A 21,918-nucleotide genomic window follows, 5' to 3' on the forward strand; every position below is an offset into this window, starting at 1 on the left:
TGAGGCAAGGAGCAAGTGCAGCAGTGGCCTCCAGATAGTCCCCCAAGTGGTTATGTTATCACAGGGAACCGTTTGCCTGTTCGTGCCACTGGCCCTTTAAGAAAGGCAAAATTGGGGACGTGTATCTAGGGAGGGCCCAACCAACTTTGGCATCAAAGGCCAGCTGAGCACAGTGACCAGTCGTGGGCAAGGAGGAGGCAGCATTGGCACTCAGGGAGAGGGGCAGAAGCAGAAGCAGTGTGGCGACTGACCACTTCTCTCCCCTAGTATCTCCCCCAGCATCCGGCTGCATTGGCACAGGACCCAGGGCTGGAGACAGAGATGGTGCTCCAGCCATAGATGGTGGCACAAGCCATAGGATGGCTCCTGTTGCATAGGATGTGGTGCACCCATTCGGGCAGGCTGGAGGTGAGATCGGTGATCCACTGGGATAGCCTGCGGACCACTGATCTTAACAAAATGTTTTTACTAAAGATGTTGACTTGCTTTGATTCTTGTCACTACACATGTTGTTTAATAAAGTGGTCACATGCTTTGAAACTTCACTTTCTGGTTGTATCTTTTCATTGGATGGCTTTTGTCTTAAGGTTCATTAGGTAAAAGATTTGGGACCCTCATGACCTTGCATGCTAGAGTGCCATTGACCATTCTAACTAGGCATAATTCTCACATGGAAGACCATACGGCCTAGGCCACAAAACAGAAAGCTCATTGTACGCTCCCAAGGAAGACTGAGCAAAACAGAAAACTTCTTACTGTGCAGCTTCCCAAGTGGCTCGTGTTGCCTTCTCCAGAGAGCATACTCTTAGCTAACTCTTGGGTACATGAACATGCATATGAGATGGGCACTAGCTAGCTAGTGTTCACCTCCATATGCTGTCCAGTGGAATAGATGTAGAAATGCTTGGCTAGAGGTACTGTAGCAAAGTCTTCACTCTGTGGGTGACCAATAGCTTGTAATAGCTATGCTAATGTCATAGTGCAGCTATAGCAAACCACTGGACTCTTCTACTGTGAAGATCTATCATCTCTGACCAAACAATAGGCCTTCTTTCTGGGTCTAGTACCTAATGCTGTCATCACATAAATCTTTAGTCAGAAGCTTACTTTAAAAATACATAAAGCACTAGGTCTTGTTCATCTTTAGAGAGCAGAAATGTGCAGCTGCAGGTGCCAGGTCCCTCTCCCAGTCCTTGCATATTAGTCTACAATCCCCATCACATACCACTCTTTTGGGTTACTGCACCCTCAAATACATGACTGCACTTCTTGGCATGGAATCCCAGCTGTCAAATATTTGACCACTCTTCAAGCTTTCTTAAATCATATTTCATTCTCTCTACTTCTTCAGATCTTAGTATCATCTGCAAATAGACTAACTTCACCTTCTAGCCCTTCTGCAAAGATAATGAACAGAACTGATCCCAAAACCAATCCCTGTGGCACTCCACATAACAGCGTTCTCTCTTTAGAATAACTTCCATTTATGTTACACACTGTCTCCTGTCAGTCAACCATGTTGTAATACACTTCCAACACTTTGGCACCCACTCCCAAGCTCCTCATTTTATTCATGATCTTCCTACGCGGGACCGTAGCAAAAGCTTTGCTGAAATTCAAAAGGATCACAATGAGCGCTCTTCCTTCATCTAGTTCTCTAACCACCCAAACAAAAAAAAATCAATCAGATTTATCTGAAAGCACCTTCCCCCTGGTGAATCATACTGCCTCGGGTCCAGCAACCCAGCGGACTGTAGATAGTTCACAATCCATTCCTTTAGCAGAGTCTCCATTAATTTTTCCACCACAAAGGTGAAACTAACTAGCCTGTAGTTTCTGGCTTCCTCTCTGCTACCATCCTTGTGAAGCGGGACCACCAACACTCTTTTCCAATCTCATGGAACCACTCCTGTTTCCAGGGATGTATTGAACAGGTCTTTCAGCGGTCATATCAACACATCTCTTAGCTCCCTTAGTATTGTGGAATATACATCATCCAACCCCTGGTTTTTCCACTTTCAGTTTTCCCAGCTCTTCCCATGCATTCTCTTTTGTAAACAGGGTTGCATCTACCCCACTTCCATCCATGGTTTTGTGAACCAGCAATGGTTCCTCGCCAGGATCTTCTTTAGTGAACACGGAACTGTAGTATTTGTTTAATATTTTTGCTATTTCTTCATCTTTCTCCACACATTGCTTCTGGTCACCTTTCAATTTCACTTTCCCCACCTCAGGTCTTCCTCCTTTTTTTGATATATCTAAAAAAAAAACGTTTTAGTTTGTGCTCTGCTTTTTTTGTCAAATAAAAAGTGTTGTAGCTCTTTAATTACATATGGCCCTTAATGGTAACCGATAGGCTTGCATTACCACTGACACCAGAACAACCATTTAACATGGGAAAAATAATAATAAGATGCATCATATGTGCATATCAGCTTATAATAATATTAAAAGGCATAATCCTAATTTTGTTAAGCCACACAAATCTGTTTTAACTCAAAAACATGAACTACAACTCAAGAGACATAGTTGGAAACATGCTAATTTTAATGTGGAAAAGTGCAAAGTGATACATACAGAGAAAAATAATCCCAACTACAGGTGAGTTGAGTATTGGGAGTCATAACACAGGAATAGGATTTTGAGTCCTTGTGGACATTATGTTGACATCCTCAGCTTAGTCCATGGTGATGGTCAAAAAAAGCAAGTAGAATGTTAGGAATGAACCAACAAGGAATAGAGATATTGCCTTGCATTTCAACTGACACCAAAAACATCCCTTTAAAGTGGAAAAATAATAATGAGATGCATCATATATAAGTATGTGCACATCAGCATCCCGAATATAAGTATGTGCACATCGCATCCCGAATATAAGTATGTGCACATAAGTATGTGCATCATATATAAGTATGTGCACATCGCATCCCGAATATAAGTATGTGCACATCGCATCCCGAATTCTCTTCAAAATTCTAACCATAGTGCACAAGTCCATCCACTCGCACAATTCCAATTGGTTGGATGAACCCTTTCGTCCTATACGCACTGAACGACCCACTCGCACTGTCAACAAAGGCACCCTCTCCATTCCCCCTTTGAAAAAAGCCCACCTCTCCTCTACTAGGGACCGTGCACTATCCATTGCAGGCCCTAAACAATGGAACGCCCTCCCTACCACTCTCAGGCTAGAGCCATGTTACGCCAAGTTCAGAAAAAAACTTAAAACATGGCTCTTCCGACAAGCCTACCCTGATTAAGTACACAGACTTCTGCAAGTATCTTGCCTACGCCTTGTATATTCCTGTAAATAGTCCGTTGCAGTTTTTATTTATTGCTTTAATTCCTCCACCTCCTGCTCTTTGTATACTCCTCCTTGTTCGCCCTCCCTGTTCATTGTAATTTCTACCTTTAAAGTTACATTGTAAACCGGTATGATGTATGCATACTAATACCGGTATATAAAAGTTTTTAAATAAAATAAATAAATATTAAAAGGCATAATGAAAATTTTGTTAAGCCACACAATATGTTGTAACCCAAAAACATGAACTTCAACTCAAGAAACCATAGTTGGAAACCTGCCGATTTTGCTAATCATGTTATCAATGTCTTAGCCACTCCCCCCCTCCAATGTGCAATATGTACCATCGGTATCCTGGTTTCCCCTCCCCTTAGGGTCACAAGGCTTCATGCCCTGATCGGGAGGTTGTTAAAATCTTCCCCGGGTCAACAAGGCGCTCAATGCCCCAGATATTAACCCCTCCCTATGTTCTCCCTCAGTTCAGCAAAGGGGTCTGAGCTCTGAGATTCCCCCCAGCCCTACCTATCTAAGGTGATGGTTTCAACAGGTCTGCGGGGGCATAAGCAATCCCACTTATCGCTATTTCACTTGCAGCAAAGCTCACAATGGATCTGACTTTCTCCAATACCTCACGCTAATGTACTCTTATATTGCTCTTCAGTAAAAGGCCGCTTGATTTTCTACAGTTGTGAAAGCAATATCCTTTACAAGCATTACATTTAAGATATGTTTCTCTTATCATTACAAGTGATAATTATAGTAAAAGAAACACAATTTTGCTGCAGTAGTTTTTCCTACATTATACTAGATAATACAAATATTGAAATAAGCAATGTATAATTTATTTTTTAAAATCCTGGCTTCAAGCAGCTAACTTTAAAAATTATTTAGTTATACTTTATTATATAAATGAAGAAAATGTCTTCTAAAATGCATGGCTGCATTGGACTAAAACTGCTCCTCTGCAGTTTGCTATAGTTTTATGGAATTTTAATGCAATTTACCTCTGAAACATTCTGAGATTTTTCCTGAGCAAGTTTTCCAAAGTGAGGACTTTCTGCATCAGGAGGCACTTCACTGCTGTTTCTTCTCGAGTTGCAGGATTTATGCGTTGTGCTGTCATTCTCCAAACATAGATCTCATGTTTTAGTTCTATAAAAAAAAATGGAATAGCATAAATACAAAACTTGTCTTTATATCAGGTGCGATATCTACAACATTTTTAGGGGGAAAAAAGATGTCAGCTGAGTTCCCTCTTGTTTCTGGGCTGCTATCCTGCCTGCAAGCTATCTCCTGGTAGTTTATAGGGACACTGAGGCCCCACAAAACCCAGAAGTCACACATTTCCTAGAAAAGTGCCTACAGACCAAACACACAGAAATGCTGGGAATACTAATCAGTCACAGCAAAAAAGCTACAAAAGTAAAATTAAACAGTGCAAAAAATGAACAAAAAAATGTACTTGACAACAGTCCACAACTTTATGCAGGCTGTTACAAAATTACCCCAGAAAATGCAATGTCCACAGGCATTTACCTAGGTAAACAGATAGGGCTAGATTTTAAAAGCCCTGCGCGCGTAAATCCTGCCGGATTTACGTGTGTAGGGGACTTGCGCGCCAGCGCGCCTATTTTGCATAGGCCACTGGCGCGTGCAACGTCCCAGGATGTGCGTAAGTCCCGGGGCTTCGTAAAAGGGGAGGGAGGGGGTTTGGCTTATAAATTATATGCAGATGATGTACAACTTTTTATACCTAGTGTGAAAACAAGTGAATTTCTAGATGAAGCATTTCAGAAATGTTACAGGAGGATTAAAGAGTGTTTTTTGTCCAATCAATTAGTGCTGAATGACAGTAAAACCAAAATTTTATGGGCAGCTCTTTGACTAACAGCTGGATATTCAAACACAGTTTATGCAGGTATCTTGTGTTTGAATATTGGATTGTTTTGTGCAGGTTTAAAGAGAGGTATATAATTTTCAGTTAGGAATGCTACTGAAAATGTACCCCAAAATGTTTCAAAACTTGTACAAGTTCAAGGGTAGTACTTGCCTGGTTTTAAGTTTTCAATATGTTAATAAAATTGATACAGAGTGAAATACACAGAATATTTGTTGCAAAGCAACACTCAATGCAGGTTTTCAATACAATTTATTAATCCCATTTTCATTTAATTGTATGATGCACTCATGGCCAAACTTACCAACAATCTCACTAGGTTCTTTGTTGTATAACTTTTTGTTCCAGTATAGCAGTCGGAGGAACGGTACAGAAACGAGAAGAACAAAACAAATTCCAAAGAACATGTATCCAGTAAATCCAGCAAAATCCAATCCCTAGGAATAAAAACACAACATTACTACAGTAAGATAGTTAATGAGGGCAGATAAATCCCTAGGAATAAAAACCCAACATTACTACAGTAACATAGTAAATGAGGGCAGAGAAATCCCTAGGAATAAAAACCCAACATTACTACAGTAACATAGTAAATGAGAGCAGATAAATCCCTAGGAATAAAAGCATAACATTACTACAGTAACATAGTAAATGAGGGCAGAGAAATCCCTAGGAATAAAAGCATAACATTACTACAGTAACATAGTAAATGAGGGCAGATAAATCCCTAGGAATAAGAGCATAACATTACTACAGTAACATAGTAAATGAGGGTAGATAAATCCCTAGGAATAAAAGCATAACATTACTACAATAACATAGTAAATGAGAGCAGATAAATCCCTAGGAATAAAAATGAGGGCAGATAAATCCCTAGGAATAAAAGCATAACATTACTACAGTAACATAGTAAATGAGGGCAGATAAATCCCTAGGAATAAAAACCCAAAATTACTACAGTAACATAGTAAATGAGGGCAGATAAATCCCTAGGAATACAAAACCCAACATTACTACAGTAACATAGTAAATGAGGGCAGATAAATCCCTAGGAATAAATGCATAACATTACTACAGTAACATAGTAAATGAGGGCAGATAAATCCCTAGGAATAAAAACCCAACATTACTACAGTAACATAGTAAATGAGGGCAGATAAATCCCTAGGAATAAATGCATAACATTACTACAGTAACATAGTAAATGAGGGCAGATAAATCCCTAGCAATAAAAATCCAACATTACTACAATAACATAGTAAATGAGGGTAGATAAATCCCTAGGAATAAAAACCCAACATTACTACAGTAACATAGTAAATGAGGGCAGATAAATCCCTAGCAATAAAAACCCAACATTACTACAATAACATAGTAAATGAGGGTAGATAAATCCCTAGGAATAAAAACCCAACATTACTACAGTAACATAATAAATGAGGGCAGATAAATCCCTAGCAATAAAAACCCAACATTACTACAGTACCATAGTAAATGAGGGTAGATAAATCCCTAGAAATAAAAACCCAACATTACTACAGTAACATAGTAAATGAGGGCAGATAAATCCCTAGGAATATAAAACCCAACATTACTACAGTAACATAGTAAATGAGGGCAGATAAATCCCTAGGAATAAAAGCATAACATTACTACAGTAACATAGTAAATGAGGGCAGATAAATCCCTAGGAATAAAAGCATAACATTACTACAGTAACAGTCAATAAGGGCAGATAAATCCCTAGGAATAAAAACCCAACATTACTACAGTAACATAGTAAATGAGGGCAGATAAATCCCTAGAAATAACAACCCAACATTACTACAGTAACATAGTAAATGAGGGCAGATAAATCCCTAGGAATAAATGCATAACATTACTACAGTAACATAGTAAATGAGGGCAGATAAATCCCTAGCAATAAAAACCCAACATTACTACAATAACATAGTAAATGAGGGTAGATAAATCCCTAGGAATAAAAACCCAACATTACTACAGTAACATAGTAAATGAGGGCAGAGAAATCCCTAGCAATAAAAACTCAACATTACTACAGTAACATAGTAAATGAGGGCAGAGAAATCCCTAGGAATACAAAACCCAACATTACTACAGTAACATAGTAAATGAGGGCAGATAAATCCCTAGGAATAAAAGCATAACATTACTATAGTAACATAGTAAATGAGGGCAGATAAATCCCTAGGAATACAAACCCAACATTACTACAGTAACATAGTAAATGAGGGCAGATAAATCCCTAGAAATACAAACCCAACATTACTACAGTAACATAGTAAATGAGGGCAGATAAATCCCTAGGAATACAAACCCAACATTACTACAGTAACATAGTAAATGAGGGCAGATAAATCCCTAGGAATAAATGCATAACATTATTACAGTAACATAGTCAATGAGGGCAGATAAATCCCTAGGAATACAAACCCAACATTACTACAGTAACATAGTAAATGAGGGCAGATAAATCCCTAGAAATACAAACCCAACATTACTACAGTAACATAGTAAATGAGGGCAGATAAATCCCTAGGAATACAAACCCAACATTACTACAGTAACATAGTAAATGAGGGCAGATAAATCCCTAGGAATAAATGCATAACATTATTACAGTAACATAGTCAATGAGGGCAGATAAATCCCTAGGAATAAATGCATAACATTATTACAGTAACATAGTCAATGAGGGCAGATAAATCCCTAGGAATAAATGCATAACATTACTAAAGTAACATAGTAAATGAGGGCAGATAAATCCCTAAGAATACAAAACCCAACATTACTACAGTAACATAGTAAATGAGGGCAGATAAATCCCTAGGAATAAAAACCTAACATCACTACAGTAACATAGTAAATGAGGGTAGATAAATCCCTAGGAATAAAAGCATAACATTACTACAGTAACATAGTAAATGAGGGTAGATAAATCCCTAGGAATAAAAACCCAACATTACTACAGTAGCATAGTAAATGAGGACAGATAAATCCCTAGGAATAAAAACCCAACATTACTACAGTAACATAGTAAATGAGGGCAGAGAAATCCCTAGGAATACAAACCCAACATTACTACAGTAACATAGTAAATGAGGGCAGAGAAATCCCTAGGAATAAATGCATAACATTACTACAGTAACATAGTAAATGAGGGCAGATAAATCCCTAGGAATAAAAACCCAACATTACTACAGTAACATAGTAAATGAGGGTAGATAAATCCCTAGGAATAAAAACACAACATTACTACAGTAGCATAGTAAATGAGGGCAGATAAATCCCTAGGAATAAAAACCCAACATTACTACAGTAACATAGTAAATGAGGGCAGAGAAATCCCTAGGAATACAAAACCCAACATTACTACAGTAAGATAGTAAATGAGGGCAGAGAAATCCCTAGGAATAAAAACACAACAGAAGGCATTGGGGTAGCCTGCATGAAGTGATTGCCATTACTTATAAAAATAAATTAAAAAAAAACTGCTGAGCAGACTGGATGGACACGTGAGCTTTTTTTTTTTTAACCATCACTTATCATTTTACTATGAGAGAAGAGTGAAAAGTGGAGTGCCTCGGTGATCATTTATTTATTTATTTATTTTTATTTTTTTATATACCGATGTTCCTGTATAATACACATATCACACCGGTTTACAAGGAACTGAAACTGTGGATACATTGAAACCAATTAACAATAAATAACATTAAATAACATTAAAAGGCATAAAAGGCATAATATAACTGAGATATATTGCCTATTTAATAGAACAGGCCATTTGTGGCCTGTTCTATTAAATATCTTTGTGAAAGCATTAGAAGGAATAGTTTGTCTTTTTGCAGGTTACACTAAGATCTGCAGCAGAGTGTTCAGGCTTGATTGAAGGTGTGGAAGAAAAAAAAAAAAGAAACAATCTAAGAAAGCTCAAGGAGGGGGTGGAAGGATTGGCAGCTGGAATCCAATGCCAAGAAATGCAACGTTATGCAATCGCAAGTACATTTTCAAAGGGCCACGCGTATAAAAAAAAACACAAAACAAGGGTTGTGGGTGGAAGGGCGGGGCCCTGAGAAAGGGGAGGGCCAGGGGGGTGAGGTCTGGGTGGGGCGAGGCGGGGTGGGATGGAGGCCAGCCTCCCAGGCAATTAGGTATTCCCACCTCCTGTGATGACGTCGTATGTCCAGTATTTCTTTTACCTGATACGACTTTTCTTCAGCTGACAGGTCCTGGGGGTTCCGGGATCTCCCGCTGTGGCCAGGAGGACACCCGGGGGCTTGAGGCGCGAGACGTGGAACGCGTTGTGTATTTTTTTTTTTTTAAAGAGGAAGGCAGCCTCGAGCAGTAGCTGACCGGATCGATTCGCTCTGTGATGGACCAATGTGCGCTGATATAAAATCGGCTGCGCACGCGTGCAGTGGATTTTATAACATGCACGTCGGCGCACACGTGTTATAAAATTGGCGCGTCGATATGCGCGCGCCAGGAACCGCCCGTGTGTCTTTTAAAATCTACCCGTTAGTGAATAGGCCCTTCAGGGTGTTAAGCACCTAAACCAGCCCCTCTGAGAGCACCTAACTTTAGAACCATATCATCACTAGGAATCCTAAATTTCAATGTCCCAAAATTGGTGGCTACAAGGTTGGGAGTTAGGGCAGAGCAAAAAAAAAATTTAGATTGTCAGCATTCATTTTCAGCACTAGGCACCAAAATCTAAGCAAATGCAATGCAGTCCTCAATCTACACCCCTAGTGCCTTATTTTCAAAAGCGTTTGCAAGCTTAACAATGGGTTTTACATGTGTAAATGCATTTTACGCACGTCAGTGGGCTTTTGAAAATTGCTGCAATATATGCCATTGAATTGTCCACAGGATTTACCCACATAAGTGCACCTGACACGGGTAAATGGCTTTTGAAAATTGCAAACCAAACGCAACAAAAAGACACTGTATATTATTTCTCCGTGCGTAACCACCAATTATTATATAAGGTTAAATTAAATAGAATTAATAGAATGATACCGCATCAGCAAGCCAGACGACGGTAGTATTACAACTTGCCGTCCGGACCACTCTTTTGAAAATTGCCACAACAGTAGTTACATTTACACATGTAAATCCTTTTTTAATTACCCCCAAGCTTTAGGTTCCTATATTTAGGTACATTTTCAGCTAAACGTAAGTACCTAAATTAGACTGAAAAAACACATTTATTTTAAAAGATTTTTAGGTTGCACTATCCTAGGTTCTAAATGTAGGAACTGAGCATTTTCTGAAAATTGATCACTTAAGCTAATATGCCCCATAGCTTTTATGATGCTGCAATGAGACTGATGTTAAATGAAATTTTCACAATACTATAAGAATATATATGCTAAAATGGCTCCAGACAGCTTAGAGATGCCTCCTAATTTCATTCATTTATCCTACTGTATTCTGGTACTTACCGTCTTCCTTAGCTCCTGACTGGAAATAATAATCACATTTGGTGGATCTCCAACAGCCGTGGCAGCTCCTCCAATATTTGTGAAGATGACCTCCGCGATCAGGACCTGCCTAGGGTCTAGATTAAGCACTTCACACAACCTGCGGGAATGAAAAGGAAAACAGGAGCAGGCACGTAAGCATAAATTGTCCCCAAAACATGGGCGGTATTTCCGGGGTGAAAGAAAGGATTTAAATCAGATTTAAACTGGATTTTCAGTGTTTATGGTTTAGCTGTGTACACAGTTATTGTGTTCCTCCATGTGTCGGGCAATTGGGCGCAGTTGGGGGATATTTGCAAAATGTAACCAGACAAATCAAATTTTCAGCACTTAAATTTGTTTCAGAGGGCAATTTTATAACCCTGCGCGGAGGAGTGAGATTTGTACATATCTTTAAAGCAGAAGCTTTACCCTCAGTTTTCAAAGCAAACTTATGTGCTTACATTTGCATTGAAAACTCAGACGTAAGAGACAGATTAAAGCCGCACCTTTTTGTGTCAGAGGATGGAATTTATGCAGTTAAATTTACACATTTAAAGGTCAAACTTTAAAAAGCGACGCGCATGGCAAAACCGGGAGGTGCGCACGCATTTGTCGTTTAAGCGCAACCAGTCGGTTTTTATAAATCTGCCACATTCGCATGCAACTACCAAAGAGTGAATATCTCGCATCTGGTTAAAAAAAAAGGGGTGTAATGTGGGCGGGGAATGGGTGTTCTGGGGCGGGACCGTAGAATGTGGGCGGGGAATGGGTGTTCTGGGGCGGGACCGTAGAATGTGGGCGGGGAATGGGTGTTCTGGGGCGGGACCGTAGAATGTGGGCGGGGAATGGGTGTTCTGGGGCGGGACCGTAGAATGTGGGCGGGGAATGGGTGTTCTGGGGCGGGACTGTAGAATGTGGGCGGGGAATGGGTGTTCTGGGGCGGGACCGTAGAATGTGGGCGGGGAATGGGTGTTCTGGGGCGGGACCGTAGAATGTGGGCGGGGAATGGGTGTTCTGGGGCGGGACCGTAGAATGTGGGCGGGGAATGGGTGTTCTGGGGCGGGACTGTAGAATGTGGGCGGGGAATGGGTGCTCTGGGGCGGGACCAAGAGATATGCGCATATGTCCAATGGGCACACGTCCAGGTGAATTTCAGCGCAAAGTTACTTCTGCTAACGATGAGGCGTACGTCTGAATAAAACCATTTCTAGCCAGATATGAACTGCCGGAGGGATCGGGCTCAGCTGTGGGGAGTGCAGGCTAAAGAAACAGGGGGGGGGGTCTTAAGGATTATAGCTATAGACCGGGCAAACTGGTGGGCGAACTGGTTAAACTGGTCATTTCCTGGACGCACGCACGTTATACAATTCCTTTACGTATTTGTCTAAATGCAGACATTTCCCTGCAATTCGCAGACACGCTTAAAATTAGGAGCATATATACAGGGGCCACACCTATTTTATACCACACATCCATATACATGCATACATGGGTGTTTGCCCTTGCTTTAAAGTTACTGTCCCTGGGGATAATTTTCAAAAGGATTTGCACTAGGGATGTGCATTCGTGGGGCATTCGTTTCATTCGTTTCGCAGTACGCACATAGGTTTCCCATTGTCCAAGCATGAACAGTTACCCACACACTAGCGACATGCACCAACTGCGAAATGAATGCCGAACAAATGCACATCCCTAATTCACACGTGTAAATATAACTAATATTTTGGCAATTTTCAAAAGCCATTTCCCTGCATAAAGTGCACTTACGTGAGTAAATCCTATGGACAATTCAATGGCATATAGTGTAGCTATTTTCAAAAGCCCACCTACTTGGATAAAGTGCATTTACAAGTGTAAAACGCATTTTTAAGCGTGTACATGTTTTTGAAGATCAGACCCATACTTTTTAAAATCAAAAAGTATGTGCCTTAAGTTCCAGCTCCGCCCTGACTCCACTCCCTGAAATGCCTCTCTGCAGTTCAGGATAAAGCACGCATATAACTGGTTATTAACTGGCTATTGTATATTAATTATATAAACATGGTTATTCAACCTTGCGTTTCCAGAACCCTCATTTTAGCTAACATATGCTCTCCATTTCTCGCAACATATCCCTCCTCATTTCTCTTCACAATTATGATTTGGTTTGTTATAAGTTCTCTTTCATTTTTCACTTTTTCTCTAACTCATGTTACCTTGTAGAGACCCTCAGATACCCTTTAGTCTTTTTCTGCCTAATGGATCCATGCTCAATCAATTGGATCGACCGTTTATTGTGACTTTTATTACTATGTAATGCTAATTGTTTTCCTGGTCAATTTACTTTATGATTCTGTTACCCAGAGTTTTTTCTTATACGTTCATGGTTCCATGTATCGCCTACAGGCAAGTTCTTTGTTCATTGTAAACCGGTTTGATTTGTATCTAATGCAAGAAGATCGGTATATAAAAACTAAAAATAAATACATAAATAAATAAATATAACTGAGTTGCAGGCATACTTTTACCTGCACTAAGCCCCAGGTTATTTTATAAAAACCATTTATGCATATAATGTATATAAAACAAGAGTTTATTGTGCAGAAATTTCTTTGCAAATTAGGCCCTAAGTGGGTTAAGGAGCCAGCCTTTCAAAACTGACACATCTTTATCCAGGTAGTTGTTTTTTTTCTGGTTGAGTTCCTGCATGGAATCTACTTGGTGGCAGTATTACAGGCTGAATATTTCTTCTTTGGCATTTTTGGGGGTCATCCAACACCAACAGGGCCTAATTTTGGGGGGGAGTTGTAGGCAAGGGGGAGGTCTTGCTACTGGGGGGGGGCTTTGCTTGCAACAGGGGGTTTCTGAAAAGGGGAGGGTTATGGGAAAGGGGTGGGGCATAGCCACACAATTCAATTCTATTTTTTTTTTCACTTTTGGGGTCAACACCACTTCTAGAGGCTGCAGGGGTCTTGCTAGATCCTGAGGAGGGGGGTTGACACATCCAGAGAGGGTTTTGGGCCACTTGACCTTTTAAAATGATAGTAGTGCCAATGCAAACTGGGTCGCAATCTTGCTTTTTGCAGTTTCTGCTACATTCTTTTTTTCCTGCATAGCTTTTCAGCAATTAAAAAAAGAACATGCCGATAGTACCGTGATATTCTGTGGGGGAGGAGCAAAATATTGCAGGATCACCCTCTGTAATATTATGCCCCCCCGTGATAAAATATCGCGGCATGATAAATTTCTCCCTTTTGTCAGCAGTTAAAAGGTTAATATTCAAAGATTTTTTTTTCTGGGTAACTTTTCAAGTTTATTTATTTATTTTATTTATTTGACAATTTTTCTATACCGTCGTTTGGGGTGCCATCACAACGGTTTACAGTTCACATAAAAAACAATCTTATCGATCAAATAAATAAAATCTAACTAAAATCATAAAATCATCAATTAAATACTAATATCCAAATAAAACTTGAAATTCATCAAATTTAAATACAATCACTAAAAATAAAGTAAAATCCAATAAAATAACAATATAATTCCTAAAAACCTTATAAATATATCACTTATTTGCTCTTTGATTCTTCCATTTGTTTAAATGCCTGGGTATATAACCATGTTTTCAGTTCCTTTTTATATTGCTTATGATCCTGCTGCAACCTCAGATTAGTTGGCATTACATTCCAGACCTTTGAACCAGCTAGTGAGTTGGCCCTATCTCTAACCTGTGTAAGGTGTGCTGTTTTTATTGATGGAACTGGTAGTAAATCTTTGTTTGCCGATCGTAGAGCCCTCTGTGGAGTATGTAATCGTACTGTGGTATTAAGCCAGCTAGCATGTTCATCCTATATCAATTTGTGTAATGTACTTAATACTTTATATTGTATATGGAATTCTACTGGGAGCCAGTGTAGTTCCGCTAATATTTGAGTGATGTGATCTTTTTTTCAGGTTCCTGTTATTATTCTTGCTGCCATATTCTGAAGTAATTATAATGGTCTGATTGTGTGGATAAATCCTGACATTTGAAAATTATTCCTCACTGACTGGCAACATTTTGTCCAGGTAAGTTATTACATGTACAAAATTCAGCCAGAAAGAAAAATGTTGTTAAATTTTAGTGAACACTGATATTCAGCACTAGCCAGATAAGGTTAGATGGTTACGTCTGGTGAGAAAAATACCTGTGCTAAAGTTATGTAGATAACGTTCCCACTCATTAGCTTGCTAAATATTGGCTTCAGAGAATAATAACAAGAGCAGTCATGGTTTGCCCACTGAATTGCATTACTAGATACTCAGTGCCCATCTCGTGTATTGAATGCCGTCTTCCACTCGTCTCCGGGCAGAATCCGAAGTGGATTGTAGACATTGTGAAGGTCCAGTTTAGTGAACACACTTGATCCTTGGAGACAGTCGAATAGTTCGGTGATGAGCAATAAAGGGTACAGGTACTTTTTGGTAATAGCATTTAGCCCTCTGTAGTCAATGCACGGGTGCAGTGAACCATCCTTCTTCAAGACAAAGAAGAAGCTAGCCCCAGCCAAGAAGATAGAGGGTCAGATGAAACCCTGGTCAAAATTTTCCTTGATGTATTCAATAATCACTTTAGTCTCCAGGATGGATAATGGGTACACCCAGCCACGAGGAGGTTCGGAGTTGGGGAGCAGATTGATGGAACAGTCATACATCCTATGAGAGGACAGCATCTCAGCCTCCTTTTTAGAAAAGAATTCAGCATAGTCAGTGTATTATTGGGGCAAGTACACTAGAGTGGCTGCTAAAGGTAAGTGGAGAGGAGGTTCTACTCATTACAAACACTTGTCATGGCAATAAGATCCCCAACTAGATAGCTGTAACTTGGCCAAATCACTGTGGATGGAGTTGTAGCCATGGAATACCCAGCATGATGGGGTGTACAGCCTTAATGATGATGAGAAATACCATGCTCTTCACGTGAAGTAAACCAGTGCATATATGCAGGGGAGTAGTGGCCAGCGTGATTGAACTGTGAAATGGCTCTCTGAGAATAGATGAAATGACAAGGGATGTTTTCCTGGTGACTGGGGGAAGATGTAAATAGTCGACAAGGTATTTTATTATGAAATTTCCCCCAGAACCAAAGTCGCAAGAGTAGGGAATTCCTGGTTACCCGCAGCAATGGTCATCGGGAGTGTCAGTTGAGGAGCTAAAGTCATGAAACCTAGGATTATTCCCCCATCTGATCCTAGGCTTCAGCAGGCAACATGCAAACTGGTGCCCAGTCCCAGCACAGTAGAAACAAAGTCTCATCTGACGTCTGCTGAACCTTTCTTCTGGGGTGAGAAATCCCTGGCTGAGCTGCATTGGCTCCTCCGAACTTGCCTGGGCTGAGGCTGTCATCAGAGTGGGAGAGAAAGGGCATTGAAATTGAGGGGTTAGCACAAATGGTCTGCATGGGGGGTGGAGATCCCTGGTCTATTGCTAGAGGCAGCAATTGATTCTCCCAGCCAAGACGATAAGACCATTCAGAGATTCTGGGAGCTTGCGGGTGGCTAGATCATTCTTCACCAGGGAAGACAGCTCCTCTATAAAAATGTCTGTCCCTGCTGCACATCCCTATAAACTGCACGTATCATATATGCATGAGTTATAAAATATGTGTATATCTACCCTGCAACATTCACGCCCATGAAAAAAGATATGCATGAATAGATATTTAAGTAGTTGCATAAGTTCTGACTTATCTAGCTAACTGGCGGTATTGCCACTATTTAGCCAGATAAGTCTTAAAAGTGCTACTTATCCGGAGTTTATTAACTCCTTCAAAAGCGTGAAGCAGATTTGTGAGGCAGGACTTGCCCTGGGTAAAGCCATGCTGACTTTGTTCCATTAAACCATGTCTTTCTATATGTTCTGTGATTTTGATGTTTAGAACACTTTCCACTATTTTTCCTGGCACATGCTTGTGAACAGAACCATAGAAACATAGAAATGACGGCAGAAGAAGACCAAACGGCCCATCTAGTCTGCCAGCAAGCTTTCACACTTATTTTTTCTCATACTTCTGTTACTTTTGGCCCTTATTAGTAACTTTTTGGTTCTAGTTACCTTCCACCCCCGCCATTGATGTAGAGAGCAGTGCTGGAGCTGCATCAAAGTGAAGTATCTAGCTTAATTGGTTAGAGGTAGTAACTGCTGCAATAAGCAAGCTACTCCCACGCTTATTTGTTTACCCAGTGTGAAGGCTCACCGCCCGTGCTGCCTTGGGTGCCGCTCCGCTGCCTCCAGCTCAGGCCCCTCGCGAGTCCTGGATATCCCTGGAGTCCCTTAGTCGCACAGGACTCCCTTGGTTCAGGTCTCCACAGGCCCTGGTTTTGCGGGGCTTCTGGGTTCTCTTTGAATGGAGTGGGGTTGAAGCAGTCCCCCAACCCCCAAAGATAACACAGAGAGAAAGAAGTTCCTCAAAGCAATTTTATAAAGCAGAGTAGCTGAATCTGTTACATTGGCTCCGTCCCCTCAGGAGCTGAACAAATGACCCTGCCCCCGCTCTCCAGCAGTCTAACCCCTTAACACAGGTGCTGGAGCAAAGGCACTGTTTGAGCCCCCTGGCTCTCCAGTTCACCCGCAAACACCCTTAACACATGTGCTGGATTAAAGGCACTGTTTGAGCCCCCTGGCTCTCCAGTTCACCCGCAAACACCCCTGCCCTAACTTCCCTTAGGGTACAGGTTATCTGTTTCCCTTTTCAGGCTAGGCTGTGCCCCTGAGACAGCTGGAGGATTCCTCTCCCCCGGAACCTACCTCCATTTCCTTCTCCCCCTTTGCTTCCTGGCACTCGCTTTTTCTGGCCACTGCCACTACCTAGGCACGCCCTCTTCCTCTAGCTCCCCAGGCTCACCTGTGTGACTCATTAGTGTCTAAGTCTGACACCTGCTCACCTCCAGGCTCTCCCTACAGGTCAGGTGGTGGTTCTAGGAACCTGGGATTTGTAGTTTCCGCCTTCACCTGCTCCACCTGCTGGCGGGCTCTAGTATTACTAGCTGCCTTATGGTATCTTATCCATTCCTGCCCCCGGCAGCGCTGCACTCCATCACACCAGACTATGCAATTCAGTCCTTGTTGGTTGTTGTCTGAATGTAAACCCTCTCATCTTCATTCCCCCCTGCCATTGAAGCAGAGAGCTACGCTGGATATGCATTGAAAGTGAAGTATCAGGCTTATTTGGTTTGGGGTAGCAACCGCCGCAACAAGCAAGCTACTCCCCCACATTTTTGTGAATGCAAATCCTTTTTTCCACATTTCCTCTTGCCGTTGAAGCATAGAGCATTGTTGGAGTCGCATTAACCGTGTGAACGTTTATTGAATAAGGATATTCATCTCCAGGTAGTAGCTGTCATTCCCACAAGCCACCCCCATGCCTCTTCTCTTCATTCACATCCTCTAGACTCTATGGATCCACAGTATTTATCCCACTCCCCTTTGAAGTCCTTCACAGTTTTGGTCTTCACCACTTCCTCCGGAAGGGCGTTCTAGGCATCCACCACCCTCTCCGTGAAGAAATACTTCCTGACATTGGTTCTGAGTCTTTCTCCCTGGAGTTTTAAATCATGACCCCTGGTTCTGCTGATTTTTTTCCAACGGAAAAGGTTTGTCATTGACTTTGGATCATTAAAACCTTTCAAGTATCTGAAAGTCTGTATCATATCACCCCTGCTCCTCCTTTCTTCCAGGGATTATTTCAACTACTGCAATTGTCTTAATAAAATTTAATTTGTACTCTTAGAATGTCATTGCTCTCTTTCTTTAATATCCCTTTCCAGTTCTGACAGATCTGACTTCCTCTCTTTATTTCTCCCAGCAGTATAATTAATAATGGCTTTTTGAAATCATCCTATTTTACTGCCATAAATAGTGGAGAGTCCTTTTTAAAAGCAATATATACTTCTGGTACTGTAGCAATTAGGGCTTTGAAGTCTTCCTCTTTCAACATAAGATTTAATCTCATTTGGCTCCTTTATTAAATCAATGAAAAACAGTTGCTTGATATGAGATTAAAATACCTTGAATCTCAGTATTAATCATCACTGGCATCAGAGGCTTAGAAATAAAGAATTAACTAATTCTAGCATACATAGTCCCTTTCCTTCAAATTCAATTGATGCCGATATTCCCAAAAACTGACCTTCAAAATTTAGGACCCTAAGTTTTCAGCAGAAAATTCATATACGTTTAGGGACCTAAAAATTAATATCCTAGCTATAGGCCTGCTATTCATTTTCCTAGATTTAAGGGCGAATTTTGAAAGTCCTACACGTGACAAATCCGGGAGATACGCGCATGACTGGGACACGCGCGGGCCGTGCAGGTTTTAAGAGGCCCTCAGACTGCGCATGTCTCCCGGTACGTGGATAAAAAAGGTTTGGTGAGAAAAGGGTGGGGACGGTGGGGGAGGTTTGTGCATGGGAAGGCTGGGACTGCACCCATGAAGTCAATTACGCGCACTAGCGTGCCGGGATCCCACAACTGCGAAACTTGCTTCCAACTATGGACAGCGAGTAAGTCATTAAAAAAAAATAAATGGTGGTCAGTGGGGTTTAAGGGGTCGGGTAGTAGGGTAAAAGGGAGGTAAGTTAGGTTAGGGGGGTTTAGGAAGTCCGTTCCTTTACTGGAGCAAACTGGGAGGGAACTGGGAAATAGGCCTATTGCGTCACTGCGTGTACCTACTAAAATCCCCTCTCTTACGTGCTTGAGATGGGATTTGCACGCACATGTGGACGTCAGTATAAAATTGCGCAGGCAGGTAGCCAATTTTATAACATGCAAACATAAATGCGCGCTTATTATAAAACTGGCGCGTCCATGGGCTCACAACGGCATTTGCACGCAAGACTCTTAAAATCTATCTTGTAGGCTCCTAAATTGCTGAAAATCAGTGTTAAGCTCCTTCGTTCCCCTGCCCTAACACCATTCCCATAGCCATTCACTTTTTAGGCCCCTAAATTTAGAAACTCTAGTGAAATTAGAATCTTACATTGAGGTAAACCCTATTAAGTTTTCAAACGGGCCATTTTAGGAGCCCAACTACAATAGTTAGGAGCTTAAACTCTTTGAAAATTGGCCCCATATTCATTTTCTCCTATTTTATCAACCCTGTGTCTGATCGCTGAGAAATCAGCTGAACATCAGATGACCTACTACATAGCACTGCCACTCCATTTTGTAGGCAATGCTGACAGAAAGGCGCAAGCATTAACCCAGCCCCTACTTTAATTCAGTGTCTTTTAGATGAGTTTCCTGCAGGAGCACAATGTCTGGATTGTTGCAGGGAACAAAATTCAGGACCTTACCTTCTTTCTTTTAATTGGATTGCTAATGCCATTTACATTTAAGGACATAAACCTGACAGGTTAACACAGCATTACTAGACGTGGCATTTAGCACATTAATCACATTCACAGGGCCTATTCTCAATTATCTGTACCATCTGTTTTCTTACAATACAGAATAAACCATGCAATTAAACCAAGAGTAATAATAAATACACACATAGGGTAGATGACCTTCAAGGAGGGTACATCCAAAAGGGATCTCCCAACATATAAAACATCATCGTGCTTAAAAAAATATCAATCTGGGCAATAAAACATGCTAATATTCCCAATTCTCCTCCCACATTTAGCTACTGGTTACATATCCAACCACCCAATACCACTCCCATTAATCTCCATATTCAAACCCCCAGACTCCTCAAACACACACCTCACCTCACCTGAGGAAAATAAAGCAAACCCCATGTACTTTTTCACTCAGCACTTAACTTCACACAAACATCATTTGCTGCACCAGAATTCCATTCACTTGCACATCTGCCTGATGCTCTACTTCCCACACCCCCGTACCCCACAGGGAATACCGTGTTCATCACACCTCAGTGTCGGCCCATATCTTCAGGAGAAACCGAAAATGTCAAATGCAGAATGAATACGAAAGAAACGCTAACAAAACAAAATATTGTCTGGCAGTAGCAGGTCATATGCGCATAATCACCAGAAAAAAAATAAATCATGCTCTCCATTTGAGCGAAAATGAAAGTAAGCAGGTTCACATAGCCGATTAAACCTGGACATCAGCAAGGGCTGTTCACTCTTTCAAATCCTAAACTCTGGACAAAAAAAACAATTTTGAGTCAGTGAAAAATTCATCCAAAATCTCCATCAATGGCCATGTTCTTGTCTGGTCTTTCCAACAAGTAAAGAAGCCCAAGGTCCACAGCCGATAGGATTCAGATGGCAATTTACTATCCTGAGCACTTAGCAAAACCTGCATTACACAACAGGAACCCATCACAATATACACATAGAACCAGCTGTAGTAGCAAGCACTTTTTCCATCAGCACAAAAGAATACAATTCCTTTAGACTCCTATCCCACAGCAAGCAAGCAACATTTCATTTCTGCAACTGAAAACAAATGCAACCAATGCAATACAGTGCATGAATAATATTAAACGTACATACGCACCTTATGGTTACTGGAGTGAAGAGAAGCATCGTGGTAACATTGTCCAAAAATGCAGAAAGCATTGCCGCAATAAGGCACAGAATGATTATCATCGCCCACACTCTGCCTCTTGATAACTGGTATGCCTAATATACATAAATATGAAAAAGTCAACTTTTTACACTAGAAACATCAAGGCAACCTGATCAATATATATATATATATATATATATATGCATGTGATGGAATTTTCAAAGAATTATGCAGGAGTTTCATACATAAAAACAGTATATACGAATGCCAGTAGCATTTGTGCACACATATATGTAACTTTCCCTCTCCCTTTTTCTGATTCACTGTATTTAAAGTTCAAGGTTCTTATTGAAAATATTGTTTTTTACGTTACGTTATGCTTTACACTCCTTGTTATTTGTAAACCGGGTTGATGTGATGCCTATCATGAAACTCGGTATAACAAAAACAATAAATAAATAAATAATAAATATATATCTATGCTATTTTATAAAACTTAAGCATTTGCATGTACTTTGGGTGGAAAAAAAAAAAGAAGTGATTTAGGAGTATTCTGGGGTGGGATTTGGAAGCACTTCCACAAGTTTTTAATATGTAAGCGATATACATACAAGTGCATAAGTATATTTCTAAACTTATCTAAAAATTTTACACCTGTTAACAGGGGTGGATTGCGGGAAAATATCAGCACGGGAGGCTTTTTTTCAAAATCAGCCCACGGGGTATCT

At 40.7% G+C, this 21,918-nt stretch overlaps 1 protein-coding gene across 1 annotated transcript in view; it reads right to left on the bottom strand.

Annotated features, from left to right (window-relative positions):
* The window catches only part of LOC115082331 (P protein-like), a 109,081-nt gene that overhangs the window by 24,164 nt on the left and 62,999 nt on the right, over positions 1–21,918 (bottom strand). Inside the window, exons 12-15 of the mRNA XM_029586568.1 lie at positions 21,179–21,303; positions 10,673–10,811; positions 5,506–5,638; positions 4,309–4,456 (exon numbers count right to left, since the gene is read on the bottom strand). Coding sequence (XP_029442428.1) covers positions 4,309–4,456; positions 5,506–5,638; positions 10,673–10,811; positions 21,179–21,303 — 545 coding nt within the window. The remainder of the gene's footprint in view (positions 1–4,308; positions 4,457–5,505; positions 5,639–10,672; positions 10,812–21,178; positions 21,304–21,918) is intronic.

The sequence above is a fragment of the Rhinatrema bivittatum genome, unplaced genomic scaffold (genome assembly GCF_901001135.1).
Source record: "Rhinatrema bivittatum unplaced genomic scaffold, aRhiBiv1.1, whole genome shotgun sequence".
NCBI lineage: Eukaryota > Metazoa > Chordata > Amphibia > Gymnophiona > Rhinatrematidae > Rhinatrema > Rhinatrema bivittatum.